The sequence below is a fragment of the Gymnoscopelus braueri genome (assembly GCF_963280865.1).
Source record: "Gymnoscopelus braueri genome assembly, chromosome: 1".
NCBI lineage: Eukaryota > Metazoa > Chordata > Actinopteri > Myctophiformes > Myctophidae > Gymnoscopelus > Gymnoscopelus braueri.
Window position 1 is genome coordinate 62,102,707 of NC_137603.1, and position 19,563 is coordinate 62,122,269.

At 40.7% G+C, this 19,563-nt stretch overlaps 1 protein-coding gene across 2 annotated transcripts in view; it reads left to right on the plus strand.

Annotated features, from left to right (window-relative positions):
• LOC308083311 (uncharacterized protein) overlaps window positions 1-16,721 on the plus strand; it is a 32,976-nt gene extending 16,255 nt beyond the window's left edge. For both annotated transcript variants that reach the window (XM_080425589.1, XM_080425590.1), the window contains exons 10-17: window positions 2,761-2,886; window positions 5,043-5,191; window positions 5,856-5,964; window positions 11,090-11,824; window positions 12,349-12,626; window positions 13,203-13,293; window positions 13,486-13,573; window positions 14,356-16,721. In XM_080425589.1, the coding sequence (XP_080281715.1) occupies window positions 2,761-2,886; window positions 5,043-5,191; window positions 5,856-5,964; window positions 11,090-11,824; window positions 12,349-12,626; window positions 13,203-13,293; window positions 13,486-13,573; window positions 14,356-14,426 (1,647 nt within the window). In that variant the 3' untranslated portion in view covers window positions 14,427-16,721. The remainder of the gene's footprint in view (window positions 1-2,760; window positions 2,887-5,042; window positions 5,192-5,855; window positions 5,965-11,089; window positions 11,825-12,348; window positions 12,627-13,202; window positions 13,294-13,485; window positions 13,574-14,355) is intronic.
• Window positions 16,722-19,563: the final 2,842 nt, after the last annotated feature.

Below are 19,563 nucleotides of genomic sequence, written 5' to 3' on the forward strand. Positions count from 1 at the left end.
AAGAGCACATTTTATTTCCAATTGTAAGCCATGATCTACCTCTAAAATATGTTTAAAAAAACACTTGTCACGATTGCAATTTCTGACAGGCTCAATGCATGTGCATACATCCACACAAAGACTAGTAGTTTAAATAAGAATAAAGATGATAGTTATATAATCAATGCCTAAATATTAATAAAAACGTATTAGAAATATAAATATTAGGACAAAAATACAAATAAACTTCTTTGTTGAGTTATTTTTAAATAAAACATAACACAAAGGACATGCAATAAATTGCTTTTACAGATTTATTCTCTTCAATGCACAATATTCAGTTTCTCAGTTCTCAATTTCTCAGAATTTTCACATTTACAGATATTCTGTTCAAATGACAAAAAAATGCATGCATGACCACATATTTGCACAGATATGGTGACAGATACAATACTCTCAGGATCAGCCCACCTTTAATGAGACTTCTGTGACTGCACATTATCTGCAAGCCTTTTGAAATCTGGTTGATACTTAGTGAATGCCAGTCTGAGGCAGTCATTAAGATGTGAGTCAGTCATACGAGTTCTAAACTTGGATTTTATTATTTTCAAGTAGGCATGCACCTTAAGTGCACAAGACACAATCAGGGGATACTTCACAAGTGACCAAAAGTCCAGGTTTCTACCTCTGCCCTCCAGTTGGTAGTCAGTTAGTAGTTCAAAAATCTCCATTTCAACACCTGTAGTTAATGCAAACACATCCTACATTTTAACTGACAGCTGTTCAATGTCAATACTGAGGAAACGGTTTGATACAAAAGCTAACTCATGCCTTGTACCTCAACAAATCTACGGCCACATTCTGATTTCAGTTTGTTCAATTGGGCATAGAATTGTTCGGGATGAAAAGTAGTTGTCTGTGAGGTTTTGTGACACCTCAAGATTTGGGAAGTGTGTCAGCCTTGCAAGTTTTATCTGAGAGCTCCACCAATCGAGCTTTCTTTTGAATGTGTTGACTGCACTGATCATTTGACCAATGCCTCTGTCCTTCCCTTGCAATTCTCGGTTAAGGTTGTTTAGTTTTGCTGTCAGGTCCGTAAGAAAAGCCAAGTCCAATAACCAAGCATCGTCAGACATCAATGATCTGCTCATACTCCTCGTCCCTCGACTTCAGAAAAATTATTATCTCTGGCAGAGATCCAAAGTTTGCGGGCCTTGGGTAGACAACCCGGCCTGGCGGAGATTGGCAGAGATCTGCGCTCTGAAGAGGACCATTAAGGCAGTCCATCATTTCTATATGGCTCAGCCCTTTAGTAACTCTTGCCTTCATTTCTCATACATCACTGTCAACACTCTTGTGCTCAGTGGTGTAAATTAACTAAGTACATTTACTCAAGTACTGTACACTTTTGAGTTATTTTTACTTTACTGGAGTATATCCAATATTCAATATTTTCACTCCACTACGATTATTTCAAAACTTTAGTTACTAGTTATTTTGCAGATATAAATTTAAATTCATTATATTATAAATCATACATTAACAACTTTATCCCTATTTTATAACTATCTGAAAATAGCTGATCTACAACATGTCGCATCACGACGTTGTGAGCTTGTAGATCTGCTATTTTCAAGCATATTTGTACTTTTACTTTTGGTACTTTAAGTATATTTTGATGCCAATACTTTTGTACTTTTACTCAAGTAACATTTTGAACACAGGCCTAAAAAGTATTTCTACATTGTGGTATTGCTACTTTTACTTAAGTAAAATATCTGAGTACTTCTTCCACCACTGCTTGTGCTCAAATGCGATCTGCTGCGATGGCACTTTGTAACGTTGTAGAACACTGTTTGAAGATTTAAATCCAGCGTTCTCCACCACTGAAAAGGCTTGCATGTCACGAGACTGCGCTCGTTATTTCTTCAGCGCGACCCGCAAGTTGAATTATGTGTGCGCGGAACGTACAGGAAAACAACAACGCATGGCTTCCATTGGACCAGCGTTGCCAGATTTTGTGAGAGAAACAAGCAACCAGGTATATGAAAAGAAGTCCAAAATAAGCGACTAGGGCAGTTCAGTCAAACTTTATTGTCGAATGTTGTTTTAGAGCACTGGTTCACACATATTTTCATGTCAAGGACCCCCAATATATTCAAGCGACTTAACAGAAAAACAAGCCCAAAGTAGCTTATAATAAGCAGACTTGGCAACACTGCCTTGGACGCACCAGAGCCATAAAGAGAGTTCTGACACTAGCGTCGACTCCCAATGTAAGAATGGAATGCGGAAGTTCTCTGTCTATCTCAACGAGATAGTTCCAATGTTTGGAACTATAGCCCATAGGAGCCCGCTTTGCGGCGAGATCAAAGCGTGTCGTTACTCTCTTTTCTACACTCTGGGACGCACTACTCTAGTCTACACTACACAAATTCTGTGTATTGTCGATGGCTGCCCGTCTGTCACCGGGCCCACCCCGCGATCGACTTAGAAGGCTTTGATGATCTACTAGTAGATCGTAATCGACTGGTTGGTTACCCCTGGTGTAGAGGGAAAAAAGAACAGACCAGAAGTAAACAAAAAAAGTTGAATCTGAAACACAATTTTATACAACATAAAGGGGGTCCCTGCTTCATCTCTCTCTCAGCTAGGGGGTCCTTGGCCTGAAAACGTTGAAGACCCCTGTTTTAGGAGATAAGAGGTTTCCACCCGACAGAGACGAAACTTGTCTTTTGGGTCTGGAGCTGAATAAGACGCTGTTCACATTCCCTCCACTAGGTGCTGATGCGCTATGGGAGACAGCGCTGGAGGCTGCGAGGCCGCGTGGAGGTCAGCAACAAGCAGGTCTGGGACAGCGAGGAATACATCTTCCTGCCTCTGGTCACCGAACTGCTGTCTATCAAGGTGAGAACGTTATCCTCTGGTCACTGAACTGCTGTCTATCAAGGTGAGAACACAAGTAAGACGCGCGAACGCGGGAAGCGAATGCAAAAAAAGTAAAATAAATATGAAAAAAAAATATGAAAAAAAAGTAACCAATAAAATTTAAAAAAAAAATACAATAAAAATCTGCGTTAAAAGGAGCATCTTAGAAAAATACAAATTGACTAAAAAAAAACTTTGAATGTTTTTGAACAATTCAACAAAGTGTTTGAAGTGCCTGTTTCACCCACTTCCGGGGGGCGGAGCCAAAATCCGAGCCCTAAGTATTTGTTCGTAGACCCCCACTTAGGGGGGGTAGAAAAAGTTTCGGAGCGATTCGGGCACTTTTCATTTAACATGGGGTTTCAATGGGGAGTTTTTAGGAGCCTTCTCCGGGGCGTGGCTTCCGGGGGAAGGGGCGGGCTTAAACGCAACCTTGACAGGTGTGTTCAGTTTTCAAAGACCTTTCATTTGATGTATGGTACGTCTAAATTGGACATTTACTTATCTCAGAGGAGCTGCACACAGGCAGTGCACACAGAGACACAGAGACACAGAGAGAGACACAACCCGAGCACGGTTTCATAGTAAGCTCCACTTGCGCGGAGGCGCGCCTTCGGCGCGCCTCCGGCGCGCCTCCTTGCGCTGCGTTCGCAATTATCCTCTGGTCACTGAACTGCTGTCTATCAAGGTGAGAACATTATTCTCAAACTACCCCATATAGATGGGTTTCCCGTTTGTAAACATGAGAGGATGATGCGCGCGCAGTGGAGGGAAGAGCCTGTAGAGGGCGCTATTACCCGCAGCAGCTCTGGCCAGTGTACATTGATAAAATAAATGGTCTTCACCGGGTTTAATGAAAGTAGATTAAACGATGCAGTTTGTAATATCTTCTTTACTCAATAAAAATGATTTGTCGGAAGTTGGATCTGTCTGTATATAATAGCAGCATTATGCCTATTATGCCTATAATAGCAGCATTATGCCTATCTAAATCCCGAAAATAACAATAGAGTGAATGGCACTTCCGGGTCGTTCTACCTCCCGCATGCGCAGATTGCACGCTCTGCTCTGTGATGACGTCGCGCGGAAACCCATCTATACGTCGCTGGTTCCCACACATTCTCATGTCAAGGACCCCCCGAATTGATATGTATTTGACCACGGACCCCACATATGTTTTGTGCCAGGGACCGAAGATTATTCCATTTCTTTGATATTTTTCAAAGATTTTCAAACATAGCAGATGTACAAGCTTGAGCAGATCTACAAGCACAGCTGCTATTTTTAAAACCCAACATATAAATGGATAAAGTGATTGCAATACTCCATTAGCTAATATAGCTGGGGACCCCCTGGAACCTCTTGGGGTCCCCGAAGCCCACTTTGAGAACCACTGCCCGCACACAACAGTTGTGTGTGTGTGTGTGTGTGTGTGTGTGTGTGTGTGTGTATGTATGTATGTATGTATATATATATATATATATATATATATATATATATATATATATATATATATATAGAGCTATTTAAAACTGTTACTGAACAAACACTCTCTATACTATAGAGAGGGTTTGTTCAGTAACAGAGTTAAATAGCTCTATATTGTGATAGTAGTAATCATTGCTATAGCGTCTATAGCAATGATTACTACCACAATATAGAGCTATTTAACTCTAAAGCAATGACTACTATCAGTGGCGGAACAACTGAAAGCCGGGCCGGGAGGCACAGCACAGTGATCAGGCCCCCCCTGCGCACCCACGCAGCGCGCGTGCGTGGGTGCACAGGACATTTTTTGCAGGTTTTTGGCGGATTCGGTCACTTTTTGGGGGGCTTTTTGTCAATTTATTTCGGTTCTAGGGTTAGGGTAGGGTTAGGTTAGGGTTATGTTGTTTAATTCTTATTTTTGCCTGATTTTACCGATTTATTATCTGACGGCACGGGCCCGCGAGGGTCGCGGGCCGGGAGGCGGCCGCCTCCCTGGCCTCCCCGGACGCTCCGCCACTGACTACTATCACAATATAGAGCTATTTAACACTTGTTTTACAAACAAGTATCACTTAACACCAGCTTTAAGTGCTAAAGGGTATGGGTGGTGCTGAGCCCTCAGTTGATGTGTGTTTGGTGGTTTGCAGGTCATGGAGTTGAAGAGCTTGGCCAACCACGTGGTGGTGGGGAGCGTGTCCTGTGAGATGCTGGACCTGTTCTGTCCACTGCCCCAGACCCTGGCGGTGGACATCAACGACCTGGGGACGGTCAAACTCAACCTGGAGGTCACCTGGAGGTCAGCACTTAAAACTCATTACCTCCACCATGTGTTGTTGATGTTTTTTATTCGTTTTTTTATTTGCTGTATTATGATTGGATTACTGTCTCCAACTTTCCTTGTCCGTGTCAAAATTAGTCTGTGTTTCTCAACCTTTTTGATTTCAAGGACCCCCAGTTTGTATTTGTATATGTATTTGGCCGCGGACCCCCCCCATCTGAAAATATTTTGTGCCAGGGACCCCCAGAAGAGAAGATTTATGTAAAAAAAAAAATCAAAATTATTCAAAATCTCCCAAACATTTTCAATATTTTTCAAATAATTTAAAACAATAGCAGATGTACAAGCTCGCAGCGCAGCACGAAGTGACGCGCTGTGAGCTTTTAGATCTGCTATTTTTGAATAGCCAACATATAAATAGATAAAGTGGTTAAAATGATTATGATGCTACATTAACTACTTTTGCTGGGGACCCCCTCGAACAGTATTTTTTTTTGCTTTACTCCAGTAATAGTAGTAGTAAAAAATTATATTTAAGTACAGTACTTGAGTAAATATACTTAGTTACTTTACACCACTGCAGTTTTCTGCCCGTCAGCGACGATATGAAACAAATAAATATATCCAGTACATTTGCTCTATGGTACCATTTCACCACTGTTTCTCTTGTCGTCCCTTCCAGCCCGTTCGACAAGGACGACCTCACCTCATCCAGCAGCACGGTGTCCAAGAGGCTGCTGTCCAATCAGAGCCCTCCGGACACGCCCTCCATGCGAGAGCAGGTGTTCTATGTGAGTCACGTGACCAGAGAATAGGCTTCTATGCACAGCAGCCAATAGTATCACTCCCTTCACAGGTGTTACCAATGATACTAATGAAGGCTCTGTTCCAGTTAGAGTAGCACAGTGGTTCTCAGACTTTTTTAATTCCACGACCACCATAACTCTGAGAGTGTACAAATGGAACCAAACGGACCCGTTTGTACACTCAAGAGTTACACACCCGTAAGAGGCCATTTGGAACCCCCCTCAATGAACCATGAGGGTCCCTGAACCACACTTTGAGACCTCTGGTGTTTCCAGTGAGCCAACATGCGCGTTTGACCAGAATGTAGACTGCCCCAACGCTCCTGATTTCGTGTATAGAGGGGCGGGTGTATAGAGCCGGCGAGAGACTGCGCCTGATCCCATTGGTTCACCGATCTGTCCGTCAACCCCCGCCCCGTTAACACAACATTACGAGCGACGCCCACTGCACTCTGGTTGGTTGGGAAGTGAAACACTTCCTCATACCGAGTACACCGACGGGCTGGGCCAGGCTTTTATTTTTTAGCAAAACTAAACAATAAAAGCCTGGAGATCGAGGCTAACCAGAATGGAACAGAGCCTTCATTAGTATCATTGGCTAAACACTACCCTTCCTCTCTGCCTGACCTACTTGTTGTTAACTAGTAACGAACGCTTGTTTTCTATTGTTGTATTGTTTATTGGATCTTGTTTAGCCGATACACTGAATTGTTTTAGCTCATGCTCATTTGACTTAGCTATTTTGTCTCATCTGTTTAAGGAAATAGGTAGCTGATATATTGCACTTTTACCTTAGCGCTCGGTATACTCTTGGTTGCTTGTTTTTGCAGAAAGTGCACTAAAGACTTCTGGTGATTAGTAGTTTTCGTTCCCTACCTATGTTGAATACACTTATTGTAAGTCGCTTTGGATAAAAGCGTCTGCTAAATGACTGTAATGTAATTGGCAACACCTGTGAATTTCTTCACAATATGGCTGCTGTGTATAGAGCCTATTATGCCCGCTCAAACCTCCCCTCCCCTCCTGTCCCTCTGGTTCAGGGGTTCTCAGACTTAGGACCTAATTTTTGGGGTCCTCGCACTTCATTTATAGTTTATTAACCCATTAAGACCTCAGGTCAAAATGCCCTCTAAATTAGTAGTTCTCAAACTTTTTCGTGCCAAAGACCCCCCAAAATGATGTATTTGGCCCGTGGTCCCCCCATCTGAAATTATTTTGTGCCAGGGACCCCCCAAAAGAGAAGATTTGTGTTAAAATATTCAAAATTATTCCAATATTTTCAAACGCTTTCAAGATTTTTCAAAAACATATGCTATTTTTGAATAGCCAAAATCTAAAATGACACAGATGCTTTCTCGGTTTTAATGGGTTAAAAAAATAAACGGTGGACTTGAATAGGAATATTTATTAGAAAACACATTTGCAACGCTGTGATTCCTAGTTTAAAGGTTACGGAAAAGTGTCTCTGCACACGTTTTATATGTGCGACCCCACCTCCACCATAGTTTGAGAACCTCTGCTCTATAATAGTTACACACTAAAGCCTGCATTTATATGGCGCAGTATGACGTGTCGTATGTCAAAAAGAACAGACCTACAGGCTAACTCAGGTCTGTTCTTTTTGACATCCGATAGGCTCATGCGATGGTGTAGGGCTGGGCAATATGTGGATGTTATGTTTATATCGTAGTCTCTGAAGCAACTCTTCAGAGACTTCAGAGAGTTTAACCCTTTAACACATTGCCTGCCAAGAACGCATATATGCGTTTTTAGAAAAAAGAGAAAAAAATAAAATAAATCAAAGATCTAGACTCCTATCCACTTCCTTGTTAACTTAAAACTTAAAAATTCTGTATCTCGGCTCCTGAGTACTTTTAGTTTTTTCAATGAAAAATCGCTGGCAGAAAACAGCAAAAAATCTGAAATAATTCTGGCAGTCAATCGGTTAAGACCGGGAAGGTATCTGTGTGTCATTTTAAGATTTATTTGGCTATAAGAGTGCTGCGCTATGAGCTTGTATATCTGCTATTTTTGAAAAATAGTGAAAATTTGTGCAAATCTTTGAATATATATTTTTTAAAGCGAACATTTTTAACACTGTTACAACTTCTGGGGGTCCCTGGAACAAAATATTTTGAGATGGGGGTCCACGGCCAAATAGATTAAAAAAATAAAACTTAGGATTTAGAAGACATTTGCAGAATCCCCCAGAACCAAAGATTTGAGTTACTAACGTTCGCTTAAAACTATATATATATTCAAAGATTTTGCACACATTTTCACGTTTTTATTTCCAAAAATAGCAGATCTACAAGCTCATAGCGCGGCAGATCTGCTATTTTTGAATAGCGAAGGAAATCTAAAAATGACACACAGATGCGTTCCCGGTCTTAATGGGTTAACTAACTGAAGTAACTAACTGCCTCCTGAAAGCTAGCAACAGGAAGCTGACGTCTGCTATTCAGACCGGAAGGGTATTCGAACAATCGTCATGCAGTGTACAAATGCAAATGGACTTTAAAAGGTCTATAATTTTTATTTCTGCTAAGCAGCAAGCTAGCTAGGCTTCATCGGCTTTATTTTCTTAGCATTTTAATTAGAAAACGGTCTGCCTCGAGAGACTAACGATATATAACGATGTGAGACTAGATATTGTCTGGGATTTTGGATATCATAATATCCTAAATCACAATTAAGTGTAACGTCTGAGATTCGAACCCAGGTCTCCTGCGTGGGAAGGGACACAAAAAGGCAAACATCTTAACCACTAGCCTAAGAGGGAGGGAATCCCCCTTTTGTCAGGTGAGATATTAGGCCTTTGGTCTTCAGGTTGAGGACCCTTTGAGCCACTGCTACTACTGTCTTTTCCTGGTTTTAAAGACTTTATTACAGGACAGTGATGTAATATTCTGAACTTACCTGGCTGTTCTAGCTGTTCTATTAATTATGTAGGCATTACTGGTGGTTATTTATCAAATGGCGTAAATGTTTTGTGAAAGTACCAATGGTCATCCCCACAACCTCATCACAATAACGAAGTATTTGGTCAAATTAATTGTGACATTAGCCCAGCCCCACCATGCAGTATGAATGAAGCTTAGTGTGCTTCAGTACATCATATAGCCAAAGTATTCTCTGTGTCGACACGTCGTCACTGATGGCTGTCATGGCTTTCATTTCACTGGCTTGTTCTGTTTCAGCTGCTCGCCAACTGCTGTGTCTGTAGCGCTAGCACTGAGACTATTGGACGTGTGGCGTGTTGGGCGTGTGAGGCTATTAGACGAGTGGCGTGTTGGCCGTGTGCTTGTTGCCCTCGATACGTAGACGAGAGTAGTAGTAGATACGTAGACGAGAGTAGTAGATACGTAGACGAGAGTCCTAGCGCCGGCGTGTATGAACATAGCTGTGGTCCTTGTAGCTGTTTAATAGTGGTTGAGTAGAGGTCCCAACACTGTCCCTCCTCTAACCCCCCCATTCCCCGCTGAAGAGCTCGCCGCGTCGCGGCACATTCCGGCCGGCCAGGCAGAGCTGGTCGCTGGTGGAGGCGCTCTGCGACACCTTGGCGCCCGACAGGAGATCGCCCGTGCTCCGTGGCTTCGTCCGCACGGCGCCGCCCCGATTGGCCCGTTCACAGTTGGTGTGTGGTTGTATTTGTAAGCGTAGCGCAGTGATTCCCAACCTCTTTAGTTTCAAGGACCCCCAGTTTGATACGCATTAGGCCACAGAACACCCATTAGACCCCCATAATCACCTCGTCTTTACAACACTTTCCTGAAAGTAGTTCTTAAACAAACCCTCTTAGTCCCATAGTTTCATAACAGGGCAACATAAAAGACAACGCTCATTATGTTTAACCCATTTAGACCGAGAAAGAATCTGTGTCATTTTAGATTTCTTGGGCTATTCAAAATAGCAGATATACAAGCTCATACACAAGCTTGTAGAACTGCTATTTTTTATCGTGAAAATGTGTGCAAATCTTTGAATATATATATATATATTTTTAAAGCAAACATTTGTAACTTAAATATTTGCTTCTGGGGGTCCCTGGAACAAAATATTTTACAAATGTTCACTTAAAAATATATATATTCAAAGATTTGCACACATTTTCTGGATTTTTCAAAAATAGCAGATATACAAGCTCATAGCGCGGCACTCGGTTTTAATTCTATGCTATGGAAAATCAAAATATATACAGTAATTTTTGTCTTCTTGAGAGAGCGCTGTATGGTGAAATCTGAATGTCTGAGTGCACTTTAGCTACACAAAATGGCACCGATGTAGCAGTAGTATGCATGTGCATATCTTTGTTTCCTGGACATAATTAGGTCATTTGCTCATTGAATGTATTGTCGCTGTCAAGTGGAAACCTTGTACGTTCAAATTCAAAACTGTTACTTTTCAGGAAATGGAAAAAAGAACCTTAGTCACAAGCCCTTGTTAATACTTATAATTGGTTGAAAATGTAGGTGAAAATGTTCAAAGCTTTAAAAATTTTTTTTTAAAAAAGTAACAAATATAGCAGATCTACAAGTTCTTTTTCACAGAGTTGCACGGCTTTGTCATACAACAAATTGTAAAATAGGACATTCATTTATGAAAAAACATAAAAGTAAATACAGTGTTTTTTTTTGCCTGACAGTGACAATATGAAAACAGTTATGATTGCATGAGAAAACCAGGAAAGCATCTGTGTCATCTTAGATTTGTGCGTTGGCTATTCAGAAACAGCAGATATGCAAGCTCACAGCGCGTCACTTCTGCTACTTGTACATCTGCAATTTTTTTAACATTTTTGAGAAACCTTGGAAGTGTGTGAACTAGTGATTTAGAATGCATTTGTCGAATCGGCCTCAGGTCTTAATATTTTATTTAACCCATTAAGACCTGGAACGCATCTGTTTAGATTTCTTTGGCTATTAAAAAATAGCAGATATACAAGCTCATAGCTACGAGCTTTTAGATCTGCTATTTTCTTTTTTAATGTGTCTTTTTTTTGCAAATCTGTACATCTGAATATATATATAAATATATATCTTTTTTAGACCTCAGGTCTTAATATTTTAATCTAACATGTCCTGTCATGTGTGTTTGTGTCGCTCCGCAGTCTCTGCTAAAGAGACAGGGCGAGGCGGAGAACGGCACGGTCTGGTCCAACTCCTCCGAGTCCTCCGACGACTCGTCCAGCCCCGCCCTGGCGCACCACGCCCAGCGGCTGACGGCGTCTCACGCCGCCACGCTACAACAGACCACGCCCTCCACCGCCGCCACCACGCAGCAGCTGTCCTTCAGCCCCCGCAACAACAAGTGCAGCAGCGCCTCCACGCCGTCCCTCTCGTCCAATCAGGAGGAGGACGAGCCGGAGCCAGAGGTTTTCTGCGACGACAACGTTCCCAACGGCCACCACCCGCGGAGTTCGTCGTCCAATGGGGCGACGGTAGACTGTACTCTCGCCGACACGGCGTCGTCGGTCCGATCGGCGGAGCTTTCCGAGTCATCGGAGAGCCTCAGCCGCTCCTATCCCGACGTGTCGGCCTCCCGTTCTCCGGTGGTGCCGGCGGAGAGGCCGGAGGAGGCCTTGGTGGTGGACGCGCCGCCCGAGTTCGGAGGCTCGGAAGTGAAGGCGTTACCGGCCCGGGAAGGCGGCGGCGGCGGCGATGATGATGATGGGACGTCCGAGTCTTCGGCCGTGCCGGCGGAGAAGCGCGATGCGGCGGGAGCGGACGGCGCCGCCGAGTCAGGATCAGCGAACGAGGTGACGCAGGGGGAGGAACGTTCTTCGGGTCAGCAGCACCACCAGTCCTCCGCCCAGGAGGTAAAACAACCGGGAGACCCGCTAACGGTAAGACGGTGTCTTATAACCCATTTAAGACCGGGAGCACATCTGTGTGTAATTTTTTAGATTTCTTTGGCTATTCAAAAATATCAGATCTACAAGGTTTAGTCTATATTACTGGTTCAACTAAGTGCATTGAAGTGGTTAACCCTTTAAGTCCGGGAACGCATCTGTGTAATTTTTAGATATCTTTGGCTATTGAAAAATAGCAGATCTACAAGCTCATAGCGAGTGCCGCGCTATGAGCTTGTAGATCTGCTATTTATTTTTAAATCGCGAAAATGGGTGCAAATCTTTGAATATATATATTTTCTGTAACAACATTTTTAACAAAAATCTTTGAGATTTGCACAAATGTTCAAGATTTTTCAAAAATTGCAGATCTACAAGCTATACAAGCTATGAGCTTGTATATCTGCCATTTTTGAATAGCCAAAGTAATCTTAAAATGACACAGATAGCGTTCCCAGTCTCAATGGTTTAAAGGTGTCATCATGCTGCCAAACTAAACGACTGTGTTTTGTCTACAGGTTTGTTGTCACAGTTCCAGCTTCAGTCAGGAGGTTGAGACGGCTCTGGAAAGCTTTGACTTCCTCAACTGTTCCGACCTGGACGATGAGGAGGAGGAGGAGAAGGAAGAGGAGGAGGAGGAGGAGAAGAAGAAGGAGGAGGAGCTACAAGAGGAAGAGGACGTAAAGGAGGTGAAGGTGGATGCAGACAATGGTGAAGATGTTAAGAACATGGAGGAAGTTGATATAAAGGCGGTGGAACAGGAAGGCCTTGAGGAGACGTTCTACGCTGATGGGAGGTCAGTATTATCTTTGTCACGTACTGTATATACATGCATTATAAAATATTATTATATATCAGTTGTTCTCAAACATTTTCATGTGAAGGACCCCCACATTGATGTATTTAACCACGGACCCACATCTGACATTTTTTTGTGCCAGAGACCACCATGAGTTTTGTGCTAAATGTTTTTGAAGATTATATAACATTTTTCACAATTTTCCACAAAAATAGCCAATCTACTGTACAAGCTTGTCAACTTTTTTTTTAACTTTCAAGTATAAAGTAGGGTTAAACTGATTTTGATGTTATATTAACACAATTTGGTGGGGACCCAGCAAATTATTATTATTAATATTATTTGCACTTGTTCTGGACACACGCACGCACGCACGCACGCACGCACGCACGCACGCGCGCGCGCGCGCACACACACACACACACACACACACACACACACACACACACACACACACACACACACACACACACACACACACACACACACACACACACACACACACACATTCTGATATAGATCTATATTATTGTCATTATTATTATTACATGAGTGTTCTTGGTCTCTCACCAGTGATGAAGAGGAGGGTGAGGAGTTAGAAATCTTCATGGAGCCACCAGAAGGCTTTCGCAATTCAGATGAAGACTGCTTCTCCCAGTCACCGGTAATTATACTATTCAATACCTATTACTTAAAGCATCAATAACTGTTACACTATTACACTATTAATACCAGTTAATTCAAGTATTAATACCTGTTAATTAATACCAGTTGAGATGAAAATGTGTATTTTTTTCCTGAGGGGGAAAAAAAAGTTTCAATAATGTAATGCTTTGTAAATGATGTTTTTTTAAAGGGCTCCAGCATGGAGAATCTGACAGATCTGGGTGAGATTAACATCCCTGAGGATGAACAAGAGCACAGTGATGAACAGACAGAGGAAGGTGAGAAGTGTACCTAGTGTCCCTTATCCTTCAACCACTTAACCCATTAAAGACCATTAAGAAGATTCTACAAATGTCCTCTAAATCAGTGGTTCTCAAACTTTTCTGTGCCAATGACCCCCGAAATGATATGTATTTGGTCGCGGACCACCCATCTGAAATGTTTTGTGCCTGGGACCCCCCCCCCCCAGAGGAGAAGATCTGTGTTTTAAAAAAAAAGCAAAATGATTCTAAAGATTTTTTAAAAATCTTTGTGAGCTTGTAGATCTGCAATTTCTGAGAACCACTGTTCCAAACCACCCAGTGTGCCTCGACACACCGTTTAAGAAGCTCTCCTTTAACTCAGTGGTTCTCAACCTGTGGGTCGGGATCCCCAGAGGGGTCCCTACATGATTTTGGGGAGGTCCCCATGAAGAGTAAAGTGACAATTTAAGGACATTTAAGACGTTTTTAATACCAAAAAAAATAAGAAAATACATAAAAGTAATCAACAAACTAGGCTATAAAAACTGGTCAAACATTTTGGCCAAATTGTCAAATAATATAAGAAAGAGGAAAGGGTTCACAACACCTCGCGCTGCGAGGCGTTCACTATTTATCTGTGGAACCGAGTCAAACTAAATGTAATGCCTCAATTCCTACAATTCCAAGTGCTGGGCAGGGTAGGGGGGGGGGTGTCCCCAGTTTAAATATGATTATTTTGAGGGGCCGCGGCCTGGAATGTTTGAGAACCAGTGCTTTAACTGATGTTTATTGGTGGTTGTGTTTTTTGTTTCTTTCAGAGGAGAAGACATCCCAGACTAAAGAGCCACATCCTTCCACCCCCACCAATCTGGCCACTACTGTCTTGTAACGCTATAGAGTTGGTCAGGGAGGATGTATTTCTGTGGTTCGGAAGCAGGAAGTTACAGCACCTTCCTGGTTCTCTCGAGAAAAGTCATTGGTGATTTTTGTTTGACGAAAATAAGCTCTGTGACGAGTAAGTTAGTTGTTGATCGGTTTTGTTCTGCAAGATAATCATCACAAAGGATCACCCGTTTTATGATTTTTGAAGCTAAAACGCAATCACCACGAGTCAAAAGCTAACGTCACGCTACGAACGAACGACGCAATATTTGCATGACTTGAACATCACCACCACAAATGCTTGTGTTGTTCAGCGTGATGACGTCTGTCGTTTCATTTAACCACTTGTTGGCAAACGCCTTTTTTAAGACATTTAAAAAGCTTTAAAAATTCATGATGAGTGGGGTATTTTGCTACTGTATTTTATGTTGTAGAACAAGACATGGTAACTCTTTAAGCGCCTGTTAACCACAGACCTTATTTCAGCCATTTAACCAAAAACCCATACATTTTGAGAGCGAGAGAGAGAGAACCAGGACGTGCAAAATGCTAACTCGTTTCCGTGTTTTGGGACTACAAACTCTTGTGTATAAGCCTAATTCATACTCTGAACTCGGCATGCCAAAAAACAACAGTTCTACAAGCTGACAACGCGACACGTTATCAGCTCGTAGATGGAGTATGAATTAAGCTTAACCATTAAGCTATCACCACTCCCCCCGAACCCCTATCCGCTCTTTACACTTTCATACGAAGATCTAAAGCCTTGGCGATCTTCTACTTTGTGCTCTGACAAGCAAGCTCTGCCATCTTTGGAGGAGATTGTGCCAACGTAGATCTGACCCGGAACGACACGGTTTGGGGGCATTTCTGCATCTTTTCTTGTGACTGAGAACCTGTCGTAGCCTGTGTGTGTTAAAGGGGAACGCCGCTCAATTATTACCAAAACAAACGTCGTTCTGACGACGTTAACGAGACCCTCTGGTGTTCCAGGAAGTATTAATGAACAAGGCTACGCGGCAACATCCTGAGTGTTTAATTTAACCACTTAAGCCCTATTTTATACCTTCAAACGGTTTGAAACAGTTAAAATAGCTGATCGACAAGCTCAAAAGCTCGTTTTGAGGTTGTAGATCAGCTATTTTCTCTATTTTAAACAGTTTTTCAAAGATTTTTTATTTTTTATTGTTTTTTGGCAATTTTCGCATGCCCAAAATAGGGACGCCAGGTTAACTTTGAGACTGCAAAAAGTGACCAATTTTCTTTTACACCCATTTTCTTTTAAAGACCCAGGTGATATTGTATTGAGTTGCCTATATCAATATTGAGTTTATGTTACCTGCATTACTGAGGAATGATCCACTGATATTATTATAAGCTGTATTACCAGAGAAAACTGTGGTCCAAATGTTTACAAACAATACAAATGTAAAAACCCTGTTTGCAGTTTGACAAAACATTTACACCGGCATGTTTACCTGTGTCCCACTACACCAGTCCCTCTGTCATGGGCTCAGTTGGTCAATTTAAGGACAAAAACATTTCTTGAATCTAAAGAAGGCAAATAAAGAATTCTGTCGAGAGTGGAGTGCAAGTGATGCCTCTATACTTTCTACATTGGACCTTAAAGTGCACTGACACTTTGGTAGAGGTTCGGTTTGTGTAGTTACCATGCCATGATGTAAAATATATCTGCTTTACTATTTGATGGTCCGGTTTTTCTTCTTAATTCAAGTAAAATCTACATGAAATTGACCCCCCAAAAAAAAAGAAAAACAAACAAAATGTTCTGGGTTTTGTGATGTTACATATTGGTATAATAAGCTTTGTTTGTTCTTGTTTATGTGCTAAAAGAGTGACTTTGACCCTGTTTCACTCACTGTGCAATGTAAGCCAATGAGGAATATTCTGGAATATGAATCAATAATGAACAGAGCAACTACTGAAGATATCTCACTAATATAAGTTATATCATGGCAAGGTAAGTACACTACCCAAACCCCTACCAAAGTGTCCGTGTGCATTAAATTGATCTCCAGAGTGTCTTCTTCCAGAAAGTGCCTCAAGTGAAAAAAAAATGCAGGTTTGTAAATAGATGAATGAGATGAGAATGAACATGGGCAAAGTTGTTACAGTCATACAGTGTTTATTTTCGGAATAACTTACCGTGTGCACAATAGAGAATTATTTACTGTTTCGTATAAAGAAATGTATATGTTCTGAAATGTTACAAATTTAAATGTTTATGTTCAGAAAGTTTAAAACTTTATAATAAAGGTTTCTTTGGAATTCTTTCAGAGAATGATTGTGTTTATGAAGAAAACAATGCAATCTGTAGTGTTTGGGTTGTAATACAGTTCCCCTGACACCCTCTAGTGGTGAAGTAATGTCATGATCCTTGGAAGCCCTTCTAAGATGTCTGTTTCTGATTGATTGGCCATGGTAATTACAACACAGCCAAAACACCTCTATTCATTCAATTGTAAATAGGCGACTGAAGAAGGTAAAAATACCTAAAAACTAAGTATACAGTGCTTGAGTAGCCTACATGTAGGCCTACTTACTTTACACCACTGTTACTACTATGCTGTTCTTAAAACGCTCCCCAGCTCATGTTGCTGTAGGCTATATGGAGCTTCATTCTAGACAAAGAAAATAAATAAATACAAATAAATAATTAATAATCATCCGAAAGAGCAAATCATGGCTGCAAACTAGGAGAACAGACTGAACAGACGATCAGGTAGGCCTACTGCCAGTGGTGGGAAAGGTACTCAAATGTTTTACTTAAGTAAAAGTATCAATACTGCAATGTAGAGAAACACTCTGTTACAAGGCCTGTATTAAAAATGTTTGAATAAAAGTACAAAAGTATCGGCATCAAAATATAGTTAAATTACCAAAAGTAAAAGTAGCCTTCTCATTGTGCAGAATGTCCCGTTTCACAAGTTCAAATATAAAAAATCTATTGAAAATAGCAGCTCTACAAGCTCACATGCCGTGCTCGCAACGCAATGTGAGCTTGCAGATTTGCTATTTTCAAATGAGCGAAATATAATAGTGGTTAGTGTGTTTTGTAATAATAATCAAAATCTACAAAGTAATTAGTAACTATAAAGTGTTCTAGTAATTGTAGTGAAGTAAAAGTACAGTATTTGCCTCTGAGATGCAGTGGAGTAAAAGTAAAAGTACTGACAATTGGAAATACTCCAGTAAAGTCAAACTGGAGTATAACCTCAAAATTGTACTTAAGTACAGTACTTGAGTAAATGTACTTAGTTACTTTACACCACTGGCATCCAGTTAACCTTGACTTATTTAGGCTAAAAGTAAAGATGTTTAGCTCCTTTCAAAAGGCAACAAGCATAAAACATAAGGAAATTGTAAATAGTTAGTGATATGCTTACTAAACATGTAAACATTATTATAGGAAGACGAGGATTGAGGACCCCCGCACTATATAGTCCATGAGCCAGAGCCCCAAAATTGAGCAATTATCGAAAGAGTGGGCAAAACCAAACCTATATTAAATTGTTCAGAGGGTCAATACGAGTAAATAAATGTATGATAACCTCACCACAGGAGCAGCTTTTTCATGGTTATCACACATTTTGTAATTTTCCCCATACGTACATGACAGGTGAAAAAATTAAATTTTTTTAAAAAGAGTTATCATAATGAAACTTCCTGAGTTGATTACTTACATGAAGACAATGATTTATCGTATTACAAGTTTTCTGAAATTGTATATTTAAATATGCAAATTAGGCAAGGAAAATATGCCCAAATTTGCATAACTTTCCAGAATCAACATTGGACAAAGCCAGAGTCAACATACTTATTTCATTTTGTTAAGATGTTGGAGTCAATGGTTTTTAACGAGGGAATATTCAATATCTGGCTCAATTTTGGGGCTCTGGCTCATGGACTGAATGCCTAATTTGCATATTTAAATATGCAATTTCAGAAAACTTGTAATACGATAAATCATCGTCTTCATGTAAGTAATCAACTCAGGCAGTTTCATTATGATAACTCTTTTTAAAATGTTGTCATTTTTTGACCTGTCATGTACGTATGGGGAAAATTACAAAATGTGTGATAACCATGAAAAAGCTGCTCCTGTGGTGAGGTTATCATACATTTATTTACTCGTATTGACCCTCTGAACAATTTAATATAGGTTTGGTTTTGCCCACTCTTTCGATAATAATTGCTCAATTTTGGGGCTCTGGCTCATAGCTGTTGTCACTATTTATTTATTCTCTCCCAAAAGTATGGCACCTACTGTAACTACTCCCACATACTTTCACTTAGAAACTCCATTCAAACTTTAAAAAAAATCCAGCTTACTGTGGACACGTGTGCTTGTACTTTTCTTTTTGAAATAATTTGTAGTTTTTTAAATATTTAACTTTAAACACCCCAAAAAGTCTATGGGAAAGTCAATGTTATTTCAACTGAAAACCCCTTTTTCTTTCACTTGAGATGAGAAATGCCCCATGTTTTCGTAAAGTCACTGCGGCCACATTTTTTACACTACAGATATGTTTTTTACATCACCAAGTTCGCACAGGTCTGCTCTCAAATTTAATCTAATCTGTGTGATGTATACATTTTAAGTTAAGACCATTAATATAAACCCATGTCTCTCTTCACTCTAGCACTCTAGCAATCAGTACACCTGGTGTTAGCTAGATTGTCAGTCATTGGCTGCTCTGTGGTGCTGCAAAGTAACTAAGTATATTTACTCAAGTACTATGCAAGTGCTTACAATGCACAGTTTAATTTTGAGGTACTTTTATTTTCCTTTCCATTTTTGTTACTTCTACTCCACTACAATTACAGCATATGACAGATATACAAAATACAAAACCTAAAGTAACCACACACAGCCGATCTACAATATGACGCAATATGAGCTTGTAGATCTGATATTTTCAGAAAATTTGAGTACTTTTACTTTGGTTTTACACACACACACACACACACACACACACACACACACACACACTGTAAACCATCTGAATTTGTACTTTTTATTACTACAGTTTTTTGGCTTTAAAGCGAGCCCACATTGTTTCTTTATAGGAACAATATTTTCTAGTTTTCTTAGCAATTGATTTGAATACGCTGGAAGCATT